This window comes from Oncorhynchus mykiss, chromosome 18, assembly GCF_013265735.2.
Source record: "Oncorhynchus mykiss isolate Arlee chromosome 18, USDA_OmykA_1.1, whole genome shotgun sequence".
Taxonomy (NCBI): domain Eukaryota; kingdom Metazoa; phylum Chordata; class Actinopteri; order Salmoniformes; family Salmonidae; genus Oncorhynchus; species Oncorhynchus mykiss.
This window is the reverse complement of record NC_048582.1, coordinates 15,241,291-15,268,500: the sequence shown is the minus strand read 5'-3', so window position 1 is coordinate 15,268,500 and position 27,210 is coordinate 15,241,291. Positions and strand designations below refer to the sequence as shown.

General features: G+C 43.9%; 3 protein-coding genes across 6 annotated transcripts in view; 1 reads left to right on the top strand and 2 right to left on the bottom strand.

Annotated features, from left to right (window-relative positions):
• Positions 1 to 383: 383 nt before the first annotated feature.
• On the top strand, positions 384 to 1,851 carry inh (inhibin). The gene is given in 6 exon segments (NM_001124200.1): positions 384 to 543; positions 545 to 571; positions 574 to 701; positions 891 to 1,433; positions 1,436 to 1,439; positions 1,441 to 1,851. Coding segments are annotated over 6 exon segments (1,053 nt in total). The 5' UTR covers positions 384 to 385; the 3' UTR covers positions 1,634 to 1,851.
• Positions 1,852 to 1,978: 127 nt separating this feature from the next.
• LOC110495444 (gap junction gamma-1 protein) lies at positions 1,979 to 12,252 on the bottom strand. Its single transcript, XM_021570686.2, has 5 exons — positions 12,050 to 12,252; positions 4,840 to 5,121; positions 4,449 to 4,680; positions 3,559 to 4,266; positions 1,979 to 3,281 (listed from the first exon to the last, which is right to left on the bottom strand). The coding sequence occupies exons 2-5, from the start codon at positions 5,077 to 5,079 to the stop codon at positions 3,268 to 3,270; spliced, it is 1,194 nt and encodes a 397-aa protein (XP_021426361.2). The 5' UTR covers positions 5,080 to 5,121; positions 12,050 to 12,252; the 3' UTR covers positions 1,979 to 3,267.
• Positions 12,253 to 16,548: 4,296 nt separating this feature from the next.
• LOC110495440 (serine/threonine-protein kinase 11-interacting protein) overlaps positions 16,549 to 27,210 on the bottom strand; it is a 44,598-nt gene continuing 33,936 nt past the window's right edge. For all 4 annotated transcript variants that reach the window (XM_036951943.1, XM_036951946.1, XM_036951945.1 and 1 more), the window contains exons 23-26: positions 25,023 to 25,107; positions 23,915 to 23,997; positions 21,327 to 21,553; positions 16,549 to 17,720 (exon numbers count right to left, since the gene is read on the bottom strand). In XM_036951943.1, the coding sequence (XP_036807838.1) occupies positions 17,580 to 17,720; positions 21,327 to 21,553; positions 23,915 to 23,997; positions 25,023 to 25,107 (536 nt within the window). In that variant the 3' untranslated portion in view covers positions 16,549 to 17,579. The remainder of the gene's footprint in view (positions 17,721 to 21,326; positions 21,554 to 23,914; positions 23,998 to 25,022; positions 25,108 to 27,210) is intronic.

Genomic DNA, 27,210 nt, shown 5'->3' with positions numbered 1-27,210 from the left:
AATGACTGCATAACAATAACATAGGGCTCTCTCTCACTCCCTTTTTCTCCAGTGTCTAGATAGGCATGGGTAGGAGGCAATATTATTCCATGACAAAACAATGGATAAGGGAGACACAGTGCTCTGCATTGGCAGAGATGGGAACCTCCAAATAATACAGGACTTCATTGACACCACTTTCCCACTGGCTCAGGACAGAGAAGGATCTACACTACTTCACCTCATCTACTAGAAGTTTTGGCACAATCAATTGACCCATTTGGTCACCTTACCAATTATTAGACAGGGATATCTGACCTACTTGGATTACTCAAACTCAAAGCACTTTTCCACCTCGATCTACATGCTTCACAACCCTCCCCTATAGACTGAAGAGATCTGAACCATGCAGAGTGGTCCTTCTACCGTCCTCTCCTGTGCCCTGTTACTCCTGTGGACCCAGACCCTGACCCAGGCCTGCCAGGGGGACGAGCTGCCTCGTGACGTGGTGTTGGACTGGTTCAAACAGCGCCTCCTGGATGGGTTAGGGCTGGAGCAGCCCCCCGAGCCCAGCCACCAGGCCCCTGACGGGGGCAGAGAGAGAGCAGAGGCAGGGCGAGGTCACCGGAGATCCACCAGGGTAGGGAGGACAGCCTGGGCACAGGACCACAGGAGGCATCACCAGGAGAGCCATGAGCAAGTCATCCTCTTCCCCAGCTCTGGTGAGTGAGAGTCCATATCCCTATTTCTCACGCTCTGATGCCCTGTTCCTTTTCCCTTCTCTTTAGTCAATCTCTCTTCAATAGTTCACTCCAAACGTGAAGTTTGTCAGATGTTTTTCCAGACAACTGTAGGTTGTTTCCCCATCGATTGACCTGGTCTTATTTCCACTGTCTGCCTTGTTTTTCCAGACTCTACCTGTGATAGCTCAGACTCCCCATCAGAGAGAGCGACCAGCCACTTCACCTACTACTTCCAATCCTCCCTCGACAACCAGGAGTCTGCCATTACTTCAGCCAATTTCTGGTTCTATGCCGGCGAAGGGGCCAGCAGGAACATCACCCCTCTCTTCCTCCTCACTTCAGACCAGCAGCTCCTCCAGGTGGCAGAGTTTCCGGCCAAGACCACCGCTGATGGCTGGACCACCTACCACTTCGAGCACCACCTCCTCAGCGCCCTGACCCAAGGCCCCTTCGTACTCCAGGTGCGCTGCCCCGCCTGCGAATGCCACGCTAACGAAGCCGACAAAATGCCATTCCTCCACCTGCACACCCGACCTCACGGCCCAGACCGCTCCCCACGGCGAGCGGCCGCCACCATTCCCTGGTTCCCATCGTCCATCGACCTCCTGATGCGGCCATCGCAGCAGAAGCCAGAGTACAGTGACTGTCAGCGGGAGATGATCAACATCTCGTTCCAGGAGCTGGGCTGGGACAACTGGATCGTTCACCCGAAGGTTCTCAACTTCTACTACTGTCATGGCACCTGCTCGGCTTTGGACCGCACCACTGCTATTCTGGGGATCAAACAGTGCTGCGCCCCGGTCCCTGGGACCATGAGGTCACTACGGTTTACCACTACGTCTGACGGAGGGTACTCCTTTAAATACGAGACCCTTCCCAACATCATACCAGAGGAGTGCACCTGTATCTAGGCCTAAAACCTCTGAGATGGGCTCCGTTTTTCCAAGTAAGATTAATAGTTATGCTGGTGTAATCTAGGCCAGGGCAACTGTCGGAGAAAACCTAGGCTAGACCTATAACTGATAAGCCTGTATTTGTCATGCACCAAGATTATAGAGCAAAATAAAGTTTGTTATTGATACAGCTACACAAGATGCATTTTTAATCAAAATAATTTAAGAAACTGAAATGGGTGTGCAGTGTGTTCTTCCTTCTTGCCACAAGAGGGCAATGCAGACTCAGATGAAGGTGTTTTAGAAGAAGTACCGAGGTCTACAGTGAAGTAATCATTCCCAAACAAAGACATTGCAAAGTCATTCTGTTCAAATATATTTATTCATGTATTTCTATGAAACTAAACCCTACAGTTACAAAAACTACAAAACAATGTAACAAAAATACTACAAACACTGAAAAAAAATAGAATGTTATTTTTGTACCGAATTTTAAAAAACGAAAGGAAAAATGAATTGAACACAGCGCACAACACGATCGTTTCCAGCTCAACCATTTCAAAGAACCATCACATTATGACAGATAAGCAAATGTTGGTGCATTTGCCTCCTTGGAATTCCAGTACAAACATAAAGTTTAAACAAAACAACTCACCGACTAGCATGAACAAAAGGAACCAGGACAGGAGCAAAATGACAGGTACAGGAGGACTACAGGAGTGTTTAAACAGCATGGAAGAACATTTATAGTCATCACAGGATTCAAGCATTTCCCAGGTATTTATCACATTTGGCCAATTTGTTGGAATGACTAATATACAAGGCTTTAACAATGAGTGGAGTCTCATGGAATGTCAAAACAATTCATTTTTAATTACTAATCCTCTGAAAAAAAGCAGTACGGTTAACGTCCAAGATTAAGTTAAAAGTGCTCGTTAAAGAACTGCACTTTCAGAAAACCTCCCACCACCTTGTATACAACACACATACATGGACACACAAACATCCTCTTAATGTCTGTGCAAAAGGACATCCCCCGCAGGCAAGTGTTCATTGTGGTTCACTCTGTATCCAGCAACAACAAGCCCTGGCATAACAACATGTGCAGTAAATGCTTTTAAGACTTTGTTGAGCCTCGCTCTTAAAATTGGACCGACTAGTAAACTTTGTCAGTAGAGAGAAGGGGGGTAAATTAAAGCTTAAACTGGATGAGACCCAGTCACCTGACAGACTACAGAAACTGACCCGAGAAAACTTTGGAAGAGAATGACTGCGAAAAAAAATGAAAACAAAAATGGACAAACCAAAACGGGGTGTCGACTACATCTAGAAGGCTGTGCTTCAGCAACAGGCACTGCCAAAGTAGGGTGTGGGGTTTCGGCAAGCTGAAACTTGAGACCAAAGTATTTGGAGGCACTCAAGTCGAACGAGTCAGACGCTAAGGAGATTTGTACTGTAGCTTTACGGAAGCTTGGGCAGCTTTAAATTGAAGTTGTCCCTGGCCCTTAATACTGCAAGGCCCTCCATCCCTCACACATCCACACTCTTCAGTCTCTCCACTGTCTGGCTGTGTTCCCATGTGCTTCCCCATCTGTGGAGGGCCAGTTGGGAAGAGAAAGCAGGCAGGCAGTCGAGCAGGCATTAAGCAGGATTCAGGCATGTACTCCTGAGGGAACAACATGTTAGACAGGGAATAGAGGGATCTCTAGGTTCTCTACTACATGGGAACAAACAGTACTGTGGGGTTATATAGGGTAATGTCATTCTGTACAGTCATTCAAAATGGCTTAAGGCTCCTGGAGCAGGTTCAAATAAACACAATGTCTGAAAAATACATATGGCGCCTTCTTCAATCGCTCTTTTTGTAGGGCTGATAAAGCTAGAAACCTTCCTTCATATTGTTTTGACCCGTTCAGCAGTCAGATACTATTTGACATCCTTACCTTTCTCCCTGGCCGCCGCCTGTTTCTCCTGAGCCAAGTTGAGTCTGTTCTGCTCTGCAGCCGTGGTGTTGTTCTCAGGACTGCTGCTCCGTGACGGGGACCCCTGGCCCTCCTCGTTCTGGTAGGCCAAGTCCAGGTGCTGCTGGGCCATCTTCAGGTGCTTCCTCAGCCTCTCCAGGTCTCTGCTGGACGCCTCGTCCCCCAGGCTCTCCCTCCCATAGTCCCCCGCCAACGGATCTCTGAACTCTGCCTTCAGCTTGCCAGACGGGTCCTTCTTCCCCAGGACCGTGTGGTACCCTGGCGGGGCGGTGGGTCCATGGCGGGAACTGCAGAGGGACCCCCGGGCCACAGGGGGAAGAGCTGGGGTGGGGTGGCGTCTGGCGCGCCCGCGGAGGGTGTCGCGGACTCCGCCGACACCGAGATGGAGAATCTCCAGGAGGGTGAGTGTGGTGCAGAGGAGAGAAACCACGTACATGACCAGGAGGAAGATGGTCTTCTCGGTGGGCCGCGAGACGAAGCAGTCCACCGTATGCGGACAGGGAGAGCGCGTGCACACGTAGAAGGGCGCCACCTCGAAGCCGTAGAGGACATACTGGCCTAACAGGAAGGCCACCTCGAAGGCGATGCGAGAGATCAGCGAACACACGTACACCTTCATCAGGCCGTCACGCGCGATCCGCCGCCGACCGTCGTGCTTCTTCACAGAGCCTGGAGACGAGGCAGAGACAAACTAACTCACTGACAGCAAGTCACAGGGCAAGTCAAAGTAAAGGGATGGGTGTGATCCACAAAGCTTTAAAGTCAAATAAAAAGTCCTTTCCCTGGTGCCAACTTCATAACCAGTGTGAATGAAAAGAGACAGTTTGAGGAGAAGCTGTGCCTCGCCCTACCTTCTGTCACCTTCTCTTTGTCCTTCTCCACCTCGATCTCCTCAGTGATCATGGGGTCCTCCTCTCCATTGTCCTCTGCCTCCTCGTAATCCCGCTGTGTCCCCCGGGTCACGATGGGCATTCTCCTCTTCCCGGCACGATGAAGAGGCCGGTACTCAACATCGTCCATGCGGGCGATCTTGTGCATGGCAAAGCCCAAGTACATGATGGTAGGGGTGGTGATCAGGATCACCTGGAGGAGAGAGGGAGGGAGTGGATGGTAGACAGGGAATTCAAAGTCCCTGAGCAATTGCTTACAAGTACATAAGCAGTTCATGGTTGGCTAAACACACCTTATAGTTACTTCACCCTACCTTGAGAAAACATTTACATATGGTTGACTCAGTCTCACCTGGAAGATCCAGAAGCGGACGTGTGAGAGAGGAGCGAAGGCGTCGTAGCAGACATTCTCACACCCGGGCTGCTGCGTGTTGCAGACGAACTTAGCCTGTTCATCGTAGTAGATGGTCTCGCCCCCCACGGCCGTCAGCACGATGCGGAAGATGATGAGCACAGTCAGCCAGATCTTCCCCACGAACGTGCTGTGGTTGGAGATCTCATCCAGGAGACGCGTCAGGAAGCTCCAGCTCATGATGAGGCCTCAGCAGACACCTGGCCAGGAGCCCTCTCAGCTCTGGGTGGGGGAGAGGTGATGTTATTTTCAGTGTGACATTTACCTGAAAAAGCTGCTTCTGGTGCGCCTGGCTCATCTTCAGATTTTCATTTTCAAAGAGAGAAAGAACACCCTGATCATCATGTTAGTTATGGAGGTGGGGTGGGACGAGTGCTAGGAGCAAAAGGGTAAGCTTCTTAAAACACACATCTCAAGTCAACACACCATCCATCAAGGTAAAACAAATTATGCCATTCAAGTGAAGAGATGTCAGCAGAGAGAACTGGCTGCCTCCTGTACGGCGATAGACACTAGATCTCCTGTCCCGATCCATCCACACACACTAGACTGTAGATCAGAGAAACCCACCATGCGATACACACGTGTGGATGTGTCCCCCTGGGAGAGGTACAGATAAAACCAAGCCATCCATACTACAAAGTGCTAATACAGTCAAACATAACTTAGTATTAAGCTTCTAATCTTTTAGTTACTGTGTGAACTACAGGAGAGGTCCAAACTTCAACTCAAATTATTTACAAGTCCCTACTGTAATACTGCTGGTAATCTGCTTGACATGTTTGATTCTTTATCACAATTCAACCAAGCCTGGCTCTTCAGTTAAATCTATATATATATCTATATCTATATCTATATCTATATCTATATCTATATATCTATATATCTATATACATCCATATATGCATTTAAAATCAGATGCTGCTAAAACAGTTCTTATTGACTCCTGGACATGAATTATGAATTGAAAAAACAGTTAACTGAAAAGGCTACTTCCTATTCCTGAAATGGAATTTTAATTCCCTTTGTCACATAACTGAATTAAAAATGGCCTCATTGACCCCAACCCCACTCTCCAGAAAAAATGACACTTGAGCAATATTTGATTTGATCAATAGGGGGCACCACTCCATCCACAAGGTTCATAAATGATGAGCCATACGTGCATATAAAGGAGGGCACAGGGAGGGTTGGATGATGACACACTCCCAGGTTAAATATTATTATAGGAACCAGAAGAGCAGGCGCCAGGTAGAATATAATGACCTAGTGGGAGTACTGTGGTAGAAGAACCACGAGATGAACGTGCTGCAACGTCCATGTCTCACACCCAGGCTTCAGATCTGTGGCCATAGGTTTCCTTGTGAAGGATTTAACAAGTGTGGTTTCTGGTTTCACAATATGCTTTTTGCTCGAATGAAAAAAGGAGGTTGTTAATTTGGAAGCACCATAAAAAAAAAAAGTTAAAGGTAATTTTTATAGACTGAACTGCTAGTGAACCATGTACACTGTCCGGTGGACCGGCCCAACAAAAATAGATTGACGGTAGAAAAAGAGCTAACACAGGTCAGTCCATACTGTATCACATGGTATCCTAGTGGATTGTGGTTCCCACCTACATTCTTACAACTCCCTGTCATTCCAAACCCCAGCCTGCCCACTACCACCTCTAAAGACTGGGGTCGGCAAGTCACAGCAAGCTGGGACTTCACACTGGGGAGAGAGGATGGTGCGGGTCAGAGAAGCAAGGCAGTCCAGATGGGAAAGCTCAGCAGCAGCAGGGTAGGAAGACAAAGGACTGGAGGGGGTCAGCCTGTAGAGTCACACTATTTACCAGGACAGTGAATTATGCTGGATGAGGAGGCAGGTCAAGATAGAAGCTACTGCAAGGAAATAAATTGTCCCCAGTAAAGTGTGTACAGACATTTCAATGGCATACTGTGTACACAGTGAGCTCCATAAGTATCAGGATAGTGGGATTGTTTTGACTCTGTACCCCAGCACTTTGGATATGAAATGATACAATGACTGAGGTTAAAGTGCAGATGGCAGCTTTACTTTGAGGGTATTATTGGGTGAACCGTTTAGAAATCACAGTACTTTTTGTACATAGCAGCACTATGTACCCCCCCCCCCCCCCCCTCCCCATTTAAGGGGAGCAAAAGTATTAGGACAAATGCACTTATGTGTATTAAATTAGTAAAAGGTTAAGTATTTGGCTCTATATTCATGGGGCGGCAGGGTAGCCTAGTGGTTAGAGCGTTGGACTAGTAACCGGAAGGTTGCAAGTTCAAACCTGTCGTTCCGCCCCTGAACAGGCAGTTAACCCACTGTTCCTAGGCCGTCAACCCACTGTTCCTAGGCCGTCATTGAAAATGAGGTTGTTCTTAAACTGACTTGCCTAGTTAAATAAAGGTGACAAAGAAAAAAATAGCACGCAATGACGACATCAAGCTTGTACTTTAGAAATGTGTTGGATGCTGTTTGTTTTTGGTTGTTTCAGATTATTTTTCACCAAATATTAATGAATGGTAAATAGTGTATTGTGCCATTTGAGTCACTTCTTATAAATACGAATATGATACATTTCTAAAGCACTTCTTTAATGTGGATGCTACCAGGATTACGGAAAATCCTGAATTAATCGTGAATAATGATGAGTGAGACAGAAATATAATGCACATCTGCACTTTAACCTCAGTCATTCCATCATTTCCGATCCAAAGTGCTGGAGTACAGCAGCAAAACAACAAGATGTGCCACTGTCCCAGAACTTTTAGCGCGCACTGCATTTGACATGATGAACCTGTCTAGGAGTGTTCATCTAAAATCAACAGTCATCATTACTCATCTTCATCAAAGACCTCCATTTACCTTGCTGACTTTCTAGTTGTTCCAAGAAACAAGAACTAGCCCTTCTTTCCCACACTAGTCATCTCTGGTTTCAAATATCCCAGAATACATATAGGGTGAGGTGACACGACAAAGTCCTGATCTAGTGCCAGTACCTGAGGGCATACCTTGCCAATCTGCCATCCATGGGATTGCCAGGTCCTCTCAACTTGACCTTAGGAAGAAAAAAAAAAGCTGCCCGCTTTTCCGGAATGGGTGCAGTAAGCGGCTTTAACAGGCCTATTTGACCATCATCCTGTACAACTGAATCAATGTCTTTCCTAGTTTACCACTGCAAATCTGTGGCAATTACCCCCTACACATTTTCCCTGGACAATGTTTTTGTTCTTAATGATCACATGAAATGGAAAAAGTAACAACTTGTCTTAATACAGTATGGTAAATACTTGGGAGAGAAAAAACTCCCTAAACTGTTCACATCTAAAATGCACATAAAACAAGCCAATCATGATTGAGTTTATAAATCCGTCATCATTTAAAATTGTAGTTTCAAGTAACTTTAAATAATATTCTAATTATAACATTAAAGATTAAATGTTCTGTAGGACATATAATCCTATATTCTTACAATAAATATTTTAGATCATTGGGGCAGAAGTAGAGAACGTAGACAGCTGTCTGGTATCAGACTCTTGACACGGTAACAACATGAGATCGGCTGGTTTATTCCTCTGGGTTTTTGGTTGCAAGCAAGTTTGTTTTTAACACACAGGTGCAAGTGATCTCCTGTTAGTAGATATGCAATGGACCCAGCATATTTAACAAGGCTAAACAGAACCTACATTAGCACTCCTACTCTGAGACACTATGAATATGTTCAGTGACAATCTCCTCAGTGATCTGATACTGGATCCTCTCCATTTCACAGTGTACTTTGAGAACACAACAGCCATTGAAGACGACAGGTATTATCTAGCCATTGTCTAAAATGTCTCAGGTAATTAGAACATCCAATGTCACATAATGGTCCATGTAATCAAACCGTTCTTCAAAACAAAAAAAACACTGTCCCAGCAGCCTAAGCATTGTGCAAGAAAATGGGTCAGCCAGCTCTCTTCTGAACTTCCTTCTGGCTTTGAAAAGCAGTGGGTACCACCTTCCCAATGCGTACCATTTCATCTTTGGTCAATTGAAGCCTAGCCCACAGCTAACAGGCATGCTACACTGCTCATGCCAGCAAAAGCCATGTGTCCAGTTAAGTTCCTCCAACACAGGAGAGAATATTAAACCAGGCCAAAGAAACACTGGCATCCTATACAGCAAAAAGGCCATCTAGGATATCTAGTGAAAAGAGATGTAAACAGGTGGGCAGTCAGGGAGTTTGATTAAACTGAACCACGGTGCACCGGTCTATGGCCCGTGACGTGAACGGCAAAAGGGGTGAGGGAGGAACGCCGTTCTCAACTCAAACAGTAATCTGCACCATTTAGGCATGTTGTCAAGGCAGCAGCATGGTGCATCATTCAGAAACAGATTTCCTAGAAAATACACACTACCGTTCAAAAGTTTGGGGTCACTTAAATGTTCTTGTTTTTTAAAGAAAAGCATATTGTGTCCATTAAAATAACATAAAATTGATCAGAAATACAATGTAGGCATTGCTAATGTTGTAAATGACCTTTGTAGCTGGAAACAGCTGATTTTTTTATGGAATACCTACATAGGTGTACAGAGGCCCATTATCAGCAACCATCACTCCTGTGTTCCAATTATAATTTTAAAAGGCTAATTGATCATTAGAAAACCGTCAGTCTAAACTTGTTAGTCTATTCTTGTTCTGTGAAATGAAGGCTGTTCCATGCGAGAAATTGCCAAGAAACTGAAGATCTCGTACAACGCTGTGTACTACTTCCTTCACAGAACCGTGCAAACTGGCTCTAACCAGAATAGAGGGAGCGGGAGGCCCCGGTGCACAACTGAGCAAAAGGACAAGTACATTAGTGTCTAGTTGTGCAGTTCTGTGAAGGAAGTAGTACACAGCGTTGTACGAGGGTTAGGGTTAAGCTGTCGGTCACACATGAGAACCAATAAACCTACAAACGCCAGCTAATACAATGTGCCATTGGAACACCAAAGGTATGGTTGCTGATAATGGGCCTCTGCACGCCTATGTAGATATTCCATTAAATCTGCCGTTTCCAGCTACAATAGTCATTTACAACATTAACAATGCCTACATTATATTTCTGATCAATTTGATGTTATTTTAAATGGACCAAAAACAAGGACATTTCTAAGTGACCCCAAACTTTTAAATGGTCGTGTTGTTCGATTATTATTTTTTTAACTACACTGAACAAAAATATAAAGGCAACAATTTCAAAGACCTCACGGAGTTACAGTTCATAAGGAAATCGGTCAATTGAAATAAATGAGGCCCTAGTCTATGGATTTCACATGACTGGGAATACAGATATGCATCTGTTGGTCACAGACGCATATGGGCCTCAATACCTCTTCACGGTACCTCTGCATTCAAAATTGCCATCAATAAAATGCAATTGGGTTCATTGTCTGTAGCTTATGCCTACCCATACCATAACCCCACCGTGGGGCACTCTATTCACAATGTTGACATCAGTAAACCACTCGCCAACATGACGCCATTCACGTGATCTTGTGAACCCCCCCCCCAAAAAAAATATTTATGGCATTGTGTTGACAAAACTGCACATTTTAGTGGCGTTTTGCCCCCATCACAAGTTGCACCAGTGTAATGATCGTGCCATTTAATCATCTATCCACCTGACAGTTGTGGCATATCTTGGCAAAGAAGAAATGCTCACTAACAGGGATGTAACATTTGTGCAGAACATTGAGAAACTTTTTGTGCATATGGAACATTTCTGGCATCTTATTTCAGCTTATGAAACATGGCACCAACACTTTTCATGCATTTATATTTTTTTGTTCAGTGTAGTTTATTGGGGAGGCAGATAAAACATTTATCAAAATCAATCACTTTTGCATGTGAAAACAGAATCCTACTCATTACTCCATGTGTTCACCTACGTGACCTTTGTTTTGAGACAGCTTCAGATGCCAGAGCTGGGCACCAGGCTCACGCCCAGGTGGCAACTGGTTCCAAGACCAATGTAATCACTTCTAACCCGATGCAAACTTCTTCCACCAAGGCAACCCGGACAACCTAGGCCTGGCATTTAAATTAAACCCAAACAGCAAGAGAACACTAGACTAAATGGACCAGTAAAGATGGCCACATGATAGGCTAACATGTGGGTGATATTAGAAAGGTTAACACACAAAAACAGTTGAGCGTGTGAGGGCAAATAAGCCTACTAAACACTTCTCAAGTCCTCAAAATCAACAACTGACCAAGACAGAGTAGCTCCTTCTCATCTGGACCAAAGCTCATCCTAGGCTACTGAGCCAGCAAAGGAATGTAGTTAATTACAAGTCAGTGAAGTAAAGAGGGGGATGGGAGTTGAGTAGTGCAGAAGGCCTGGTTGTGAAGGTATCTGGTCAAGGTACAGCGTGTTAACATTCCTTGGCTTCTAACCAAAAACAGAGATGGCCCATGGTGTAGGCCGAGGGCACATGCATGAAACCATGCTGTCGGTCACACATGGCAACCAATAAACGCCAGTCATTGAACTTCACTATGTCACTTATAGAACGGTGACTGTATGAAGTGGACTGTGTAGAAGGCCAATGAGCCGGAGAATTTAGATTAGACGCGTGTTAACACGCGTGTTAAAATGAACTGCTTAACGAGGGGTTGATATCTCGATTGATAAAAATAGCTGATAAGATTAAGATAATGAAGGTCTAAACAAAGTTAGACATGGCTGGAAGGCGTTTGGTTTTAAAAAAAGTGATGGAAAAAAAATCAATCATAAACATTGGCCCGTAACAGTTGTTGATACACTCAGCAAACCATATTAAACTTGATTCCGAACAACCATTTCATTGTAAATTCTGAATTTAGATTAAATTAATACAAAAGTAGCAAACCTACGCGCCTCGAGTCAAATTGCCCAAGAAAAGCTAAAGATCACACGATTGTAGCTTCGCTGACTGCGCGCACACGACGGTGGTAATTTAGGGGACAAAAAAGTATCGTTAAACTTTGAGCAATAATTGATAGGCAGCAACTTGTGGAAGTAATACATTGACACTAGTAAATTAAACTGCGAGTAAAGTTACATTGAGCGTTTGTGAACCTGGTAAAAAAAAAACGTCTCAAAGGATTATGGGTCTCCTCGCAAAAACTCACCTTTAAGGCTCAAAACTGTCCTTCTTGTTTTCAGCCTTAATTCCCCTCGTAGCCTCTCCAAACTATCAACAACTGTTCTTTCTCCTCCGCCGCTCTTTCATAAACTACAACCCCCTCTTTTTTAACCCATTCGGCGTTTCGTGGTACCATGTGACCCCTGCATCCATGTCGGGGCCCCAAACACATTCATGCAGGACAAAAGAAGAGTCCCGAAATCCTTTTCCTCCTCCTACCATACCTCCACGTAACCCTGCCCCGTTTAGGAGGCCCTTAACTGAAACGTGAGATATACTAGCTGACTAGATACTGTTTGCTGTTAACTTAATTACAGTATTCACACTTTTTAAAATATCATTTCATTGCTATTCTCAGATTAATTAAAGAAAGCCAGAGATTTAGGAAATAGCCTTTTATAGCCTCTACAATCAAAAAACACAATAGGTAGGTGCAGTTAAGGATCTGCTTTAACTTTATGAGGTAGTTATATTGAGGTAGTTAGTTATACACATGTCACGATTTTTTTTAACCTTTATTTAACTAGAGAGCAAATTCTTATTTTCAATGATGGCCTAGGGCAGAACAACAGATTTGTACCTTGTCAGCTGGGGGATTTGAACTTGCAACCTTTTGTACAACGCTCTAACCACTAGGCTACCCTGCCCCAGCTGCTCCCTGTCTGTCTTGTTGGTTGTGTAGATAGGGAGAAAGAGTATGCTATAACAACATGCCCCCTGCTGTCCCTATCACACAGTTGTAGAGCTGGACCAAAGCCAGATCGACTCTCAGCTCAACACTGTGAGAGAATGGCTGTGGGATTCCACAGCAGCCCAGCTGTGTGCCTATGTCCAGATGGCCAAAGAATGTCCACTCTAGTTATGTAGCTATGTCTAATATGTATTGTAAGTCTACTGGGGAAATGGAATATGCATTTTTGTCACTTGTAAAACTAACAATATCCTAATTGATAGCACAGGAGGTTGGTGGCACCTTCATTGGGGAGGACGGGCTCGTGGTAATGTCTGGAGTGGTATCAGCGGAATGGTATCAAATACATTAAACACGTGTTTCTAGGTGTTTGATGCTATTCCATATGCTCCGTTCCAGACATTATTATGAGCCGTCCTCCCCTCAGCAGCCTCCACTTATTGATAAGATTGTGTATCGTGTGTCATACATAGCAAGATGCCATTGATTCAATGTCTACAGCATCTTAAACCCAAAAGCATACCTCCCAAGTGAGTTTGATAAAAGTAGAATAGAAAATTCCAATCTTGAGTCGAAGCACCTGTTGCCTGAACTCAAGCTTGGTATTTTGGCTGGTCTCAGCGCACATGCTCTCACAATTAAAATGGGCTGTGTGTACACATTCCTCCACTGTTAAAACCTTTAAATTCACACATAACAGCTTGCATAGTGGTGCCAACATCCGATGTTTGCCATATATGGTATGGTAATAGACCGGTCCCACTGTAACATCCACAAACCCGGAACCCATCTATCACAGGCTTATTTGCCAAACAAAAACCTTGTTTGAAATAACAGGAGACAGATTTAATAGGGTAAGTGCTGCTAGAGTTTATTGGAACAATACAGAGTACCTACGTCAAACATGTGGGCGTCATGCAAGACAAAACAGGTCCGCTAATGTTGTTTACGACCGCTGGTTTATTATGCCATAGGTGTGATAATCAAACACATAATCCACTCCTACTGAATCTCTTTAAAACACCCTCCCCACCCTTACAAGACAATATTGCAGTTATGAAACTGCAGTAACTGCAGTCGACTGAGATATTTTGGATAGAGTAATTGTAGAATAACTGCACTGTAACTGCAGTTACACTGCAAAATTACTGTAGTAAAAAAAAAAACTGATATTTTGGACGCAGTATTTGCAGCATACTGCAGTTATACTGCATTGTACTGCATTCTGACTGCAATCTTTTTTCTTAAGGGCACTGGGTAAAGACATCAGTTCAATGTTTAGTTTTCAATGTTTAGTTTTGATTTACATTTGGTTGAGTTGTCCACTAATGTGAATTCCACATGAAATCAACAAAGCATGTCACCATGTTATTGGATTTATGTTATAAGTTAGGAGGAAATTCCCTTTACAGTGATTACTTTTTGCAAATCCAATCGGTTTTTACTTAGATGTATTTTTTGGTAGGTCGATACGTTGATACAACCCGTTTTTACCCAGTGGGTCTTTAACACGTTTCCTGAACAGAGTCCCATCCCATCTTCACAGCCAGGAAGTGCTCGTTGCCATCAACAAAGCCCTTCCAAAAAATGATTGCAGTTTTGAAACTGCAGTAAAAGTGCAGTAACTGCAGTCAACTGAGGTATTTTAAACACAGTAATTGCAGAATAACTGCAGTTTTACTGCACTCTTAACTGCAGTTACACTGCAAAATTACTGCAGTAAAAAAACTTATTTTGAATGCAGTATTTGCAGCATAGTGCAGTAATACTGCACTTTAACTGCAATATTTTTTCGGGGGGGGGGGGGTGTATTTACTACTTACAGATGGTATGTTGACTCTCTCTGGTGTCATTCACAGTGCTCAATAAGGAACTGTTGGTCTTTACTCTGGAAAAACAAACAGAAGAAAGCCCCCTCCCTGCATGGCAGTGACAGCAGGACTGGGACACTGCTGTCTTCTCCCAGGGGTGGGCAACGCTTGAGTAGCATTGCCAGAGCAGTGTCAAGGGCCCCAAGAATGTTGCAGGAAGTGTGTATGTTGTGATATTTAACACTACTATCCCAATCCGTCTCACACAAGCAGAGAAAATGTCCCCACATCTTCATCTCCACGTGAATGTCAGTCTATCACCTCTGGGTCTTTTAGGCAGTCAGTTGAATTAGTGTCTCCTTTGGGCAACTGTTGATCCGTACAAATTAAGCCTTAACATTTTGACGTATGTGCCTGCCAGGTAGATCGGATGTATTACTTATCTGATGCCGTGTTCCCCTGTGTTCCTTACCATTTGGGGGGGGGGGGGGGTAGGACATCAAATAAAAGTTATTCATTAGCCATGTGGTGGGTTGATTAGTAGAGTTGTGCGTCGCAGATGTTATATTTCACATTTTAGTCATTTAGCAGACACTTGTCCAGACTGACTTATAGTACCAAGTGCATCCGTTTTCATACTTTTTTTCATACTGGCCCCCCATGGGAATTGAATCCACAACCCTGGCATTGCAAGCACCATGCTCTACTAACTGAGCAAACAAGAACTACTTGAAAATGTTGAATCGGTGTGTACAGGGGTGTGGGGGTTGTGCTTCGGCAAAGTGGGTGGGGTTATATCCTGCCTGATTGGCCCCATCCAGGTGTAACATTGGACGGGGTCACAATGTCTTGCGACCTGTCTCAGTCCCCAGCATCTATGCTGCAATAGCCTATGTGCCAGGGAACTATCATAAGTCTGTCTTGCCTTATCTGATGTACTGTGTGTTCTTAGACATGCTCTCTCTATCAGAGGAGGCTGCTATAGGAGGACAGGCTCCTAGTATTGTTTCCATGTGTTTAGTAGCATTCCATTCTCTAATTCTCCTCCATCTCTCTATGTCTCCCGTCCTGGAGGACCATGCCTCAGGACTACTTGGCCTGACGACTCCTGGCTGTTCCTGTCCTGGTCGTACTGATCCAGTTTGTTCTGCGCCCCTGACTGCTGTTGTTGACCCCTGACCCCGATTCACCGGCCACTCTCATCTCAGAACACCTGGTCATGCAAAGCCAACTGACATTGACTCCCGAGTTGTTGAACTGTTGCCCTCTCTATAGCCACCATGGTTATTATATGACCCTGCTGGTGATCTATGAACGTTTGAACTTCTGGAATGAATGGCCACATGTACTCTTAACTCCCCACTCGGCCCAGCCAGAAGAGAACTGCCGTCCCCTTTGAGCACGATTCCTCTCCAGGTTTCTTCCTAGGTTGCCTCCTTCTAGGGAGTTTTTCCTAGCAGTTGTGCTGCTTTCTCTTTGGAGATTTGGTCCTGACCAAACTCTCCCTGAAAGGAAATCATTTAACCTCTAGAGGGTTTTAAAGTGCTTCCTTCCTTTCTTGTGAGCCATGATATGACAGGAATGGATAGACAGACTATCAGTGTGAAGGTTAAGCCTATAGTATACATGAATCGATTTCAAAGCTTCGTGTAACTTTTCAGAATTTGTATTCCTCCTATGAAAAATGTTAGGAACTGTCAAATGTTTCATTGAAGAACCACAAGGGGGTCTGATGGGGCAGAAAGTGATGATTATTGGTAGCTGTGTGGCCACGTGGATGACTGGAGGATTAACGTGACGACGGGAGGGGGTGGGGGGGGGGGGGGGGGGGGGGGGGTGCGCATTGCTGCGGTTGTGGTTGAGGTTGGGCTGACTGTGAGAACAATAAAAAAAAAACTCTGGAACTACATGATTACAGAGGGAAAAGTAGCTATTGGAACTTTCTCACTGTGAAAATGAAAGAGTTGGACAAACATGTGGAAATACAGTGTCATAAGAGGATGTATTTGTACCACAGATATGCATTTTTATTTAAAGTATAAAAAGCTATATTTTTTTATAATTGATTTGCTGACGGTAAATAAATTAAGTTACACACATCTGTTTGTCGTCCACTTCTACACATCTTTTCATCTGTCTACATCAAAAATAGCATTCACAATATAGTTAAACTGCACTAGAGGTATTAGCATAAGACTATACATTTTAACAGACAGCCACAAACCAACTAACATCTCCCACTTTAAAACAGGTCAGTCAGAACCCTTCCCTTTCACATTCCCTATCATGCGTATTCTGCACTTTTCCCAAGGATACAGAACACAGATACTGTCCCGGTTCATTGCCTTGGCTGTAACTCTTCACTTGGGTTACTTTGGCCTTCGGTTTCCCTTTACATAATCACAGTGTTTAGAGACATCAAAGACCCTGATTAAAAAGAAAATAACTAAGAGGTGTCACGTCAGAGGTGTCACGTCAGAGGTGTCCGGAGCGGAGCCTCACGGGACGGCTAGAGAGCCTTGTGCCGAGCGTGTGATGTCACAACTCACTGTTCCAGTCCCGGGACTCCTGATGAAGTCACAGTCCACTGAGCCTCAGAGGAATGGACTAACTTCCTTGATAACACACACACACACAATTACCCCTCAACTCACATTTTTGCTTACCCCTTTCTCCCTCCTTATCCTGTCCTCACCCCCCTGAAAGAAACACATGATTCTCCCTCACCCCTTTCACATATTCAAGGTGCATTAGAATGTAGCAGGACTGGCAACACCACAAGGCACTCTCCCTAGCTGGCTATACTGGCAGGGTTAGAAAATGGACGGGATTCAGATGAGGCTTTAACAGATCAGTGCTTTTGTAAAAGTGACCAAACATGAGGAAATCATAGTTGGCTTCAAACCAGGTAAACATACTGTCCTATTGAGGGTCAAGTCTGACAGTGAAGACAGACAGACCCACACTCACACAGGTGCACACACACACACAGTTGGAAGGGTGGGTGTTTTCCCTCAGGCTGGTAGGGTGAGGTTGGTGATGGCGAGTTTGACTCCGAACATGTTCTCCCATTGTGTTCTGACCCAGACCAGCAGGCCCTGCACCAGCTCTGCACTGTCAGAGTGCAACGACCACGTCTTCTCCTCCTTCACTATCTGCACAGGAAACACATACAGACACTCATATGCTCAAATCAAACTTTATTTGCCACATGCGCCGAATACAACAAGTGTAGACTTTACCGTGAAATGCTTACTTACAAGCCCTTAACCAACAGTGCAGTTCAAGAAGAAGAAAATCTAAAATATAGCACAATAAGAATAACGAGGCTATATACAGGGGCACCGGCACCGAGTCAGTGTGCAGGGGTACAGGCTAGTTGAGGTAACCTGTACATGTAGGTTGGGACGAAGTGACTATGCATAGGTAACAAACAGCGAGTAGCGGCAGTGTACAAGGGAGGGGTCAATGTAAATTGTCCGGTGGCAATTTTTATGAATTGTTCAGCAGTCTAATGGCTTGGGGGTAGAAGCTGTTGAGGAGCCTTTTGGTCCAAGACTTGGCGCTCCGGTACCGCTTGCCGTGCGGTAGCAGAGAAAAGTCTAACTTGGGTGACTGGAGTCTCTGACAATTTTCTGGGCTTTTCTGACACCGCCTATTATATAGGTCCTGGATGGCAGGACGCTTGGCCCCAGTGATGTTCTGGGCTATTCGCCATACCCTCTGTAGCACCTTACGGTCAGATGCCATACCAGGCAGTGATGCAACCGGTCAGGATGCTCTCAATGGTGCAGCTGTAGAACCTTTTGAGGATCTGGGGACCCATGCCAAATCTTTTCATTCTCCTGAGGGGAAAAAGGTTGTGTTGTGCCCTCCTCACGACTGTCTTGGTATGTTTGGACCATGCTAGTTCATTGGTGATGTGGACACCAAGAAACTTGAAACTCTCGACCCACTCCACTACAGTCCCGTCGATGTTGAGCGAGGCATGTTCGGCCCGCCTTTTCCTGTAGTCCACAATCAGCTCCTTTATCTTGTTCATATTGAGAGAGGGCCTATAGGCCGTCTCATCGTTGTCGGTGATCAGGCCTACCAGTGTCGTCAGCAAACATAATGATGGTGTTGGAGTCGTGTTTGGCCACGCAGTCGTGGATGAACAGGGAATACAGGAGGGGACTAAGTACACACCCCTGAGGGGCCCCAGTGTTAAGGATCAGCATGGCTGACGTGTTGTTTTCCTACTCTTACCACCTGGTGGCGGCCCGTCAGGAAGTCCAGGGTCCAGTTGCAGAGGGAGGTGTTTAGTCCAAGAGTCCTTTGCTTAGTAATGAGCTTCATGGGCACTATGGTGTTGAATTCTGAGCTGTAGTCAACGAACAGCACTCACATAGGTGTTCCTTTTGTCCAGGTGAGAAGGGGCGGTGTGGAGTGCGACTGAGATTGCGTCATCTGTGGATCTGTTGGGGCGGTATGTGAATTGGAGTGGGTCTAGGGTGTCCGGGAGGATGCTGTTGATGTGAGCCATGACCAGCCTTTCAAAGCACTTCATGGCTACCGACATGAGTGCCACGGGGCGGTAATCATTTAGGCAGGTTACATTCGCTTCCTTGGGCACAGGGACTATGGTGGTCAGCTTGAAACATGTACACACACACCTATATCATGCGGTTTGGTACATGGCAAAGAATGAGTTGCTGACCATTTCAACATTTTTGGAAGTGATGGAACAATGCTTGAAAGTGTTGATTGTTTGAAATATCTGGGTTTGAGGATAGATTCTGAATGATCTATTGGACAGCATATAGATTATATTAAAAAAACAAGGAACTATAAGCCTGGGTTACAATACAGAGTTGTTTTACTGTATCCATTAGAAAGACCGTAGTAAACCATCTGCTACTTCCTATCCTAGACTATAGTGACATCTTTCAAATCACAACCAAGACCTTACTTTGAGAATTCGATGTCATAATCTTTGCAGATTCATTCTTATATGTCATTATAAGACATCATTACACAATGTCTGAATCACTACATGGACTGTCACTCACAAACAGAAGACAACTGCATTAGAACCCATTTCTTTTTAAATGGGTCAACTTAAAACATGATTTGTCGTGTTGTGTATATTTATTAAAAGGAAAACCCAATTGACAAATAATTTACCTATAGAAATCAGGACATTACAATCACACATTGAATTTAAGAAAGGCCTTTTTAAAATGTTAAGATCAAACTGTTTTTTTAACTAAAAGAAACATCACCATGTGATGACATTTGTAAATATCTACCGGTACACTACCGGTCAAAAGTTAAAACACCTACTCATCCAAGGGTTTTTCTTTATTTTTACTATTTTCTAAATTGTAGAATAATAGTGAAGACTCAAAACTATGAAATAACACATGGAATCATGTATTAACCAAAAAAAAGTGTTAAACAAATCTAAATATATTTTACATTTGAGTTTCTTTAAAGTAGCCACCCTTTGCGTGAATCAGGCATTCATGGTCGATTCACTGCAAAGAAAACACTACTAAAGGACACCAATAATAAGAAACACGAGCAATGGACATTAGCCAAGTGGAAATCTTTTCTTCGGTCTGATGAGCCCAAATGTAAGATTTTTGGTTCCAACCGCCGTGTCTTTGTGAGACGCAGAGTAGGTGAAGGGTTGATCTCAGCATGTGTGGTTCCCACCGTGAAGCATGGAGGAGGAGGTGTGATGGTGCTTTGCATGTGATACTGTTGGTGATTTTAGAATTCAAGGCACATTTAACCAGCATGGCTAGCACAGCGATATGCCATCCCATCTGGTTTGAGCTTAGTGGGACTATCATTTTTCAACAGGACAATGACCCAACACACCTCCAGGCTGTGTAAGGGCTATTTGACCAAGAATGAGAGTGATGGAGATCTGCATTAGATGACCTGGCCTCCACAATCACCCAACAACCCAATTGAGATTAATTGGACCACAGAGCGAAGGAAAAGCAGCCAACAAGTGCTCAGCATATGTGGGAACTCCTTCAAGACTGTTGGAAAAGCATTCCAGGTGAAGCTGGTTGAGAGAATGCCAAGAGTGTGCAAAGCTGTCATCAAGGCAATGGGTAGCTCCTTTGATGAATCTCAAATCTCAAATATATTTTTATTTCTTTAACACTTTTTTGGTTACTACATGATTCCATATGTGTTATTCATAGGTTTGAAATACAATGTAGAAAATAGTAAATAAAGAAACCCTTGAATGAGTAGGTGTCCAAACTTTTGACTGGTACTGTACATATTACCTCGACTAACCTGTACCCCCGCAAATTGACATGGTACCGAAACAACCTGTATATAGCCTTGTTATTGTTATTTTATAGTGTTATAGATTTGATTTTTTAGTAAATATTTTCTTAACTCTTATTTTTCTTATAACTGCCTTGTTGGTTAAGGGCTTGTAAGTAAGCATTTCACGGTTGGATTTGGCACATGTGACAAATAAAATTAGATTTCATTGTTATTAGACAGTAGTTGCCACATTCTTCTTCTTACTAAGTATTGTTCGTTTGTTTGTTGTTTTCATCTGGACATTCTTGAAAACAGGATGGTGCATCTCAAGAGATTTCATCCTGAAAAATGTCTAATAAAAACATACAAACGTGTGCCCAGCTTTGCTCATGATAGCATTTAGCTTATCCAGCTTACCCTTGAGAACTTGGAGAAGTCCTTCCTAATTTAAGACCAATCACGTCTCTTTCCTCCCTCAGTCTCACCTCATCGTAAAGCTTGATGTCCATTCTGCACGGGTCAGACGACCATAGATGGACAGAGCTGACACAGCTGATTGGCTGGGTCTCCTGAACAGTGACCCGCCCACTGCAGGGTCCCCCGTTCTCATTGGCTGATGGGTGGGGCAAGCTCTTGCTCCATTGGTGGTCTTCATTGAGCAGGTACAGGGTTTCCCGGGTGGCCAGCACTGTCAGAGGGGTCACACGGTCTTCTGGCAGAGAGAACAAATAGAACACACAGAAAATATGCATTTGGATAAATGTTTAAACCCCCTCCCCCCTGTGCAAATGATAATCATATACTTGCATCTAAATAGTTTGGCTTGTATTGTATTTATCTAACCGGGGGCCTTATGGCATGTCTCAAAGTGTTTTACAGTCTGGTTAACAGACACGGGGAGAGCCATATCAGTGGGATGTCGGTACTGTGGTGAGATAAGACAAAGAGCTCTAATCTCCCAGGCACTCCCACTGGGAAACAGCTGCTTCTCTCTCCCCCTCTCCATCTCCTCCTCTCGGTGTTGATCTACTCCATTAAACCAAGAAGGAACTGTCCAGCTTTGATCAGTCGACAATCAATCACCAGGGGTATAGGGTGATAAATAAGTCATGCAACACTGGAGTCCTGCAACACTGGATCTGACTCAACTTTATTTTTATATTTAACCAGGTAAGCCAGTTGAGAACAAGTTCTCATTTACAACTGCGACCTGGCCAAGATAAAGCAAAGCGGTGTGACAAAAACAACAGTTACACATGGGATAAACAATCGTACAGTCAATAACACAATAGAAAAATCTGTATAGTGTGTGTGCAAATGAAGTAAGGAGGTAAGGCAATAAATAGGCCAATAGTGGCGAAGTAATGTTTAAACCCAGTTTAAAACCCATCTATTCCTCCATCCTCCTGATGTTTAAACCCAGTTTAAAACTCATCAGCAGTGGCAGGTCAGTGCATGTTACAATTACAGTAGTTAACATTCTTTTCACCTGCACAGCCCATAGCCTGCAGCTATGCTTGGCTACAGCAGATGCAAAGTCTGCAGCCTCAGGCTGGGAGAGACACACAGATACACAGAGAAACATTAAATATAAACAAAAACATAAACGCAAAATGAAAACAATTTCAACGATTTTACTGAGTTACAGTTCATAGAAGGGAATCAGTCAATCAATATAAATTCATTAGGCCCTAATCTATGGATTTCACATGACTGAGCAGGGGCACAGCCAAGTGTGTGCCTGGGAGGGCATAGGCCCGCCCACTGGGGAGCCAGGCCCGCCCACTGGGGAGCCAGGCCCGCCCACTGGGGAGCCAGGCCCGCCCACTGGGGAGCCAGGCCCGCCCACTGGGGGCTTTATTACATAAATACTCCTCAGTTTCATCAGCTGTACGGGTGGCTGGTCTCAGATGATCCCCAGGTGAAGAAGCCAGATGTGGAGGTCCTGGTGTAGCGTGGTTACACGTGGTCTGCGGTTGCGAGGCCGGTTAGACGTACTGCCAAATTCTCTAAAACGACGTTGGAGGCGGTTTATGGTGCAAAAATGAACATTCAATTCCCCTGCAACAGCTCTGGTGGCCATTCCTGCAGCCAGCATGCCAATTGCACGCTCCCTAAAAACATGAGACATCTGTGGCACATTTTTAGAAGTGGCCTTTAAATTGTCCCAAAAGGTCAGTTTAGTTGGCGCCATCGATTTGAGTAATCCACTCATTCAACATGCAGAGAAAGGAATCCGAAAATCTCAAAATGCGTTTCTATCAACTCCTCAGATACCCTAAAATATAATCAAACTATAATATTTCTCACGGAAAGAAGTATGTTCTATAGGAAACCCATTTTAGCAGGTGCGACTCGTCTTCACGGCGCCCGCAAACACAAATTTGCAGTGTCCCTGTACTAAAACTGATATGTCTTATTCGATTTGGAAGTTACAAGCCTGAAACCTTGAACATAGACTGCTGACACCATGTGGAAGCCATAGGAATTGCATCCTGGGAGCTAGAACTGAGTATGCCCTTATACTTGCCATTGTACGAGCATAGTCTATCAAAAACCAAAATTCTGGTTGGTTTTTCTTTGTATTTTCTCCTACCATATCTATTGTGTTATATTCTCCTACATTATCTTAACATTTCTACAAACTTCAAAGTATTTTCTTTCCAATGGTACCAATTATATACATATCCTGGCTTCAGGGCCTGAGCAACAGGCAGTATACTTTGGGCATGTCATTCAGGTGGAAATTGAGAAAAAAGGGGCCTATCAGGTAGATGGATTATCTTGGCAAATGATAAATGCTCACTAACAGGGATGTAAACAAATTTGTGCACAAAATGAGAGAAATAAGATTTCTGTGCATATGGAAAATGTTTGGGTTCTTTTTTTTCATCTCATGAAACCAACACTTTACATGTTGTGTTAATATTTTTGTTCAGTATATGTATATATACACATGTATGTATGTATGTATGTATGTATGTATGTATGTATGTATGTATGTATGTATGTATGTATGTATGTATGTATGTATGTATATATATGTGTACACACACACACACATACAATGTACCTTGATGTAGAAAGGACAGGAGGTAGAAGAACTGTAGCTGGCCATCCTCCACATCAGTCTGCATGTCTTCACACACAAGGGGCCTGGGGAGACACAGAGGAAAGGCTTACATAAGAGACAACCAGGTTAATATTCACAATGTCACATTGTACATCAGGCACATACACCACATCAGACTCTGAAGCTAAGTGCTTTTGAGACGGGGCAGACCTCAAAAGTGTGGAGATGTGTCTATTTTTCCTGATTCATATCTGTATCACAGACACATAAAGAAGACTTTGGTCTATGGTTTCAAAATGGCCTCCTGAGTGAGTTTGTTTTCGAAAGTGAGCAGACAGAGGTAATACTAATTCTGTGTATTATTTTGTGGTTTATAAGTCTCTTGTTGACTTTAAAGTGACCATGTGTTAATTGTTATTCCAACTATATCCACGATAGTGTGATTATAAAAGCTACACAGAAATGGTAGGCATGATAAACAATCCTGAGTCATCCTACGGTCCTGTTCAAACAGTGAGTCTGTTCCCTGAGTAGCTGTGGTTTTTCAGCTACCCAAAAAAAAGGGCCGTATAATAACTAACTGAGCCATGAATTATCTCAGTGAATGTACAGCGTGTTCCATCATTACCACAGAAACAAGGGAAGGGTGGATGGTAAATCCATATACTAAAAATGGTTTCCTTTCCCATCTGCTAGTCCTCACTTTCCAGCCCTTTCAGGTGAGCAAGGATACAAGAAAATCATAGGGGAGGAAGCCACTTCACAGTATTGGGATGAAGCCCCCAAGGACATGGCCCTGCAGGATCAGCTCTCTAGTTAAAAGGTAATGCATCGTTAGCGCTTTCTTAGCATCTTGAGGCCAACACATGTAAGACATTAGTATGTGGTTTAGCCACTAATTTAGAGCCCAATTTCAACAATGTGGAGGTTTAGTAACACCAGACAGAAGTTACCACAGCCTTGTCAGTGTCATAGTGGGGGTAAGAGACAGATGGGCCTATGGCTTGGCTCAATACCATTGAGTGGAGATGGTGAGGATTTGACAACATATCCAGGGCATATGCAAGTCATTCATGGCAATTATAACATAAATCTGGGCAGTTCGTACCAGAGATGATGCTGTGGGTTGAGCCTGGTGGTGGAGATAGACTTAAGCTTGCTGTCCGACTTGGTAGCCAACTCACGCACCACTCCTGAGGGAGAGAGAGAGTGGAAGAAGGGGAAAAATAAAAGGAGATACGAATTAAGTTTAGTGATGCGTCCCTATCAATGGTTCTCTCAACTCGATTTAAAGTGATACTTTGAGATTTTAGTAAGGAAGTCAGATTAACTTGTGGATACTATTTTTATGTCTCTGCGTGCAGTTTGAAGGAAGTTGCTAACTAGCGTTAGCACAATGACTGGAAGTAGCATGCTAGCAGATATCCATAGACTTCCAGTCATTGCGCTAACGTTACTTAGCATATGCTCGTGAAACTAACTTCCTTCATACTGGACACAGAGACATACAAATGTTATAGACAAGTTCATCTGACTCTGGAGAAGTTGCCAAAAATCCAAAGTATCCCTTTAAATAGAGTTAATTCATGTTTTATGGTTTTTCCATGCAGTGTATTGGAACATCAGCACAATTAATTTCAATGAACTGGGACGATAAATATGTTGATTGATTGATTGAAAGTAAAATCAGAGCTTACAGACAGAACACCTCACTTCGAACTCTACACTGTAACCGTAACCGTATGTAACCTACCGGAAATCACACAGGACACAGGCTAGGTTTACACCTGCAGCCCAATTCAGGTCTTTTTTTCCACTAATTGGTATTTTGACCAATCGGATCAGCTCTGAAAATGATCTGCTGTGATTGGTCAAAAGAACAATTGTGCAGCCATCTTCATCGACCTGGCCAAGGCTTTTGACTCTGTCGATCACCGTATTCTTATCGGCAGACTCAACAGCCTTGATTTCTCTAATGACTGCCTCGCCTGGTTCACTAACTACTTCTCTGATAGAGTTCAGTGTGTCAAATCGGAGGGCCTGTTGTCCGGACCTCTGGCAGTCTCTATGGAGGTGCCACAGGGTTCAACTCTGGGGCTGACTCTTTTCTCTGTATATATCAATGATGTCGCTCTTGCTGTGGGTGATTATTTGATCCCCCTCTACGCAGACAACACCATTCGGAATACTTCTGGCCCTTCTTTGGACCCTCCAGACGAGCTCCAAAGCCATACAAACACTCCTTCCGTGGCCTCCACCTGCTCTTAAATACTAGTAAAACGAAATGCATGTTCTTCAACCGATCGCTGCCCACACCCGCCTGCCCGATTAGCATCACTACTCTGACTTAGAATATGTGGACAACTACAAATACCTAGGTGTCTGGTTAGACTGTAAACTCTCCTTCCAGACTCGCATTAAGTATCTCCAATCCAAAGTTAAATCTAAAATTGGCTTCCTATTTCGCAACAAAGCATCCTTCACTCATGCTGCCAAACATACCTTCGTAAAACTGACTATCCTACCGATCATTGACATCGGCGATGTCATTTACAAAGTAGCCTCCAACACTCTACTCAGCAAACTGGATGCAGTCTATCACAGTGTCATCTGTTTTGTCACCAATGCCCCATATACTACCCACCACTGCAACCTGTATGCTCTCGTTGGCTAGTCCTCGTTACATATTTGTCGACAAACCCAATGGCTCCTGGTCATCTATAAGTCTTTGCTAGGTAAAGCTCCGACCTTATCTCAGCTCACTGGTAGCACATGCTCCAGCAGGTATATTTCACTGGTCATCCCCAAAGCCAACACCTACTTTGGCTACCTTTCCTTCCAGTTCTCTGCTACCAATGACTGGAGCAAATTGCAATAATCACTAAAAGGTGGAGACATATCTCCGTCACTAATTTTAAGTGTCAACTGTCAGAGCAGCTTACCGATCTCTGCAGCTGTACACAGTCCATCTGTAAATAGCCCATCCAACCAACTACCTACCTCATCCCCATATTTGTTTTTGTTTTTCTGCTCTTTTGCACACCAGTATTTCTACTTGCACATCCTCATCTGCACATATATCACTCCAGTGTAAATTGCTAAATTGTAATTACTTTGCCACTATGGCCTATTTATTGCCTTACCACCTTACTTCATTTGCACACACAGTATAGATTTTTCTAATGTGCAATTGACTGTACGTTTGTTTATCCCATGTGTAACTGCGTTGTTTTTGTCACACTGCTTTGCTTTATCTTGGCCAGGTCGCAGTTGTAAATGAGAACTTGTTCTCAACT

What these genes read in the sequence shown, in the direction of transcription:
- LOC110495444 (XM_021570686.2), bottom strand. Translation starts at nt 5,079, where the DNA reads ATGAGCTGGAGCTTCCTGACGCGTCTCCTGGATGAGATCTCCAACCAC. An exon ending in TCCGCTTCTGGATCTTCCAG is followed by an intron (nt 4,681 to 4,839) that starts GTGAGACTGAGT and finishes TCTCTCCTCCAG; the next exon opens with GTGATCCTGATCACCACCCC. An exon ending in CAAAGAGAAGGTGACAGAAG is followed by an intron (nt 4,267 to 4,448) that starts GTAGGGCGAGGC and finishes CCTCGTCTCCAG; the next exon opens with GCTCTGTGAAGAAGCACGAC.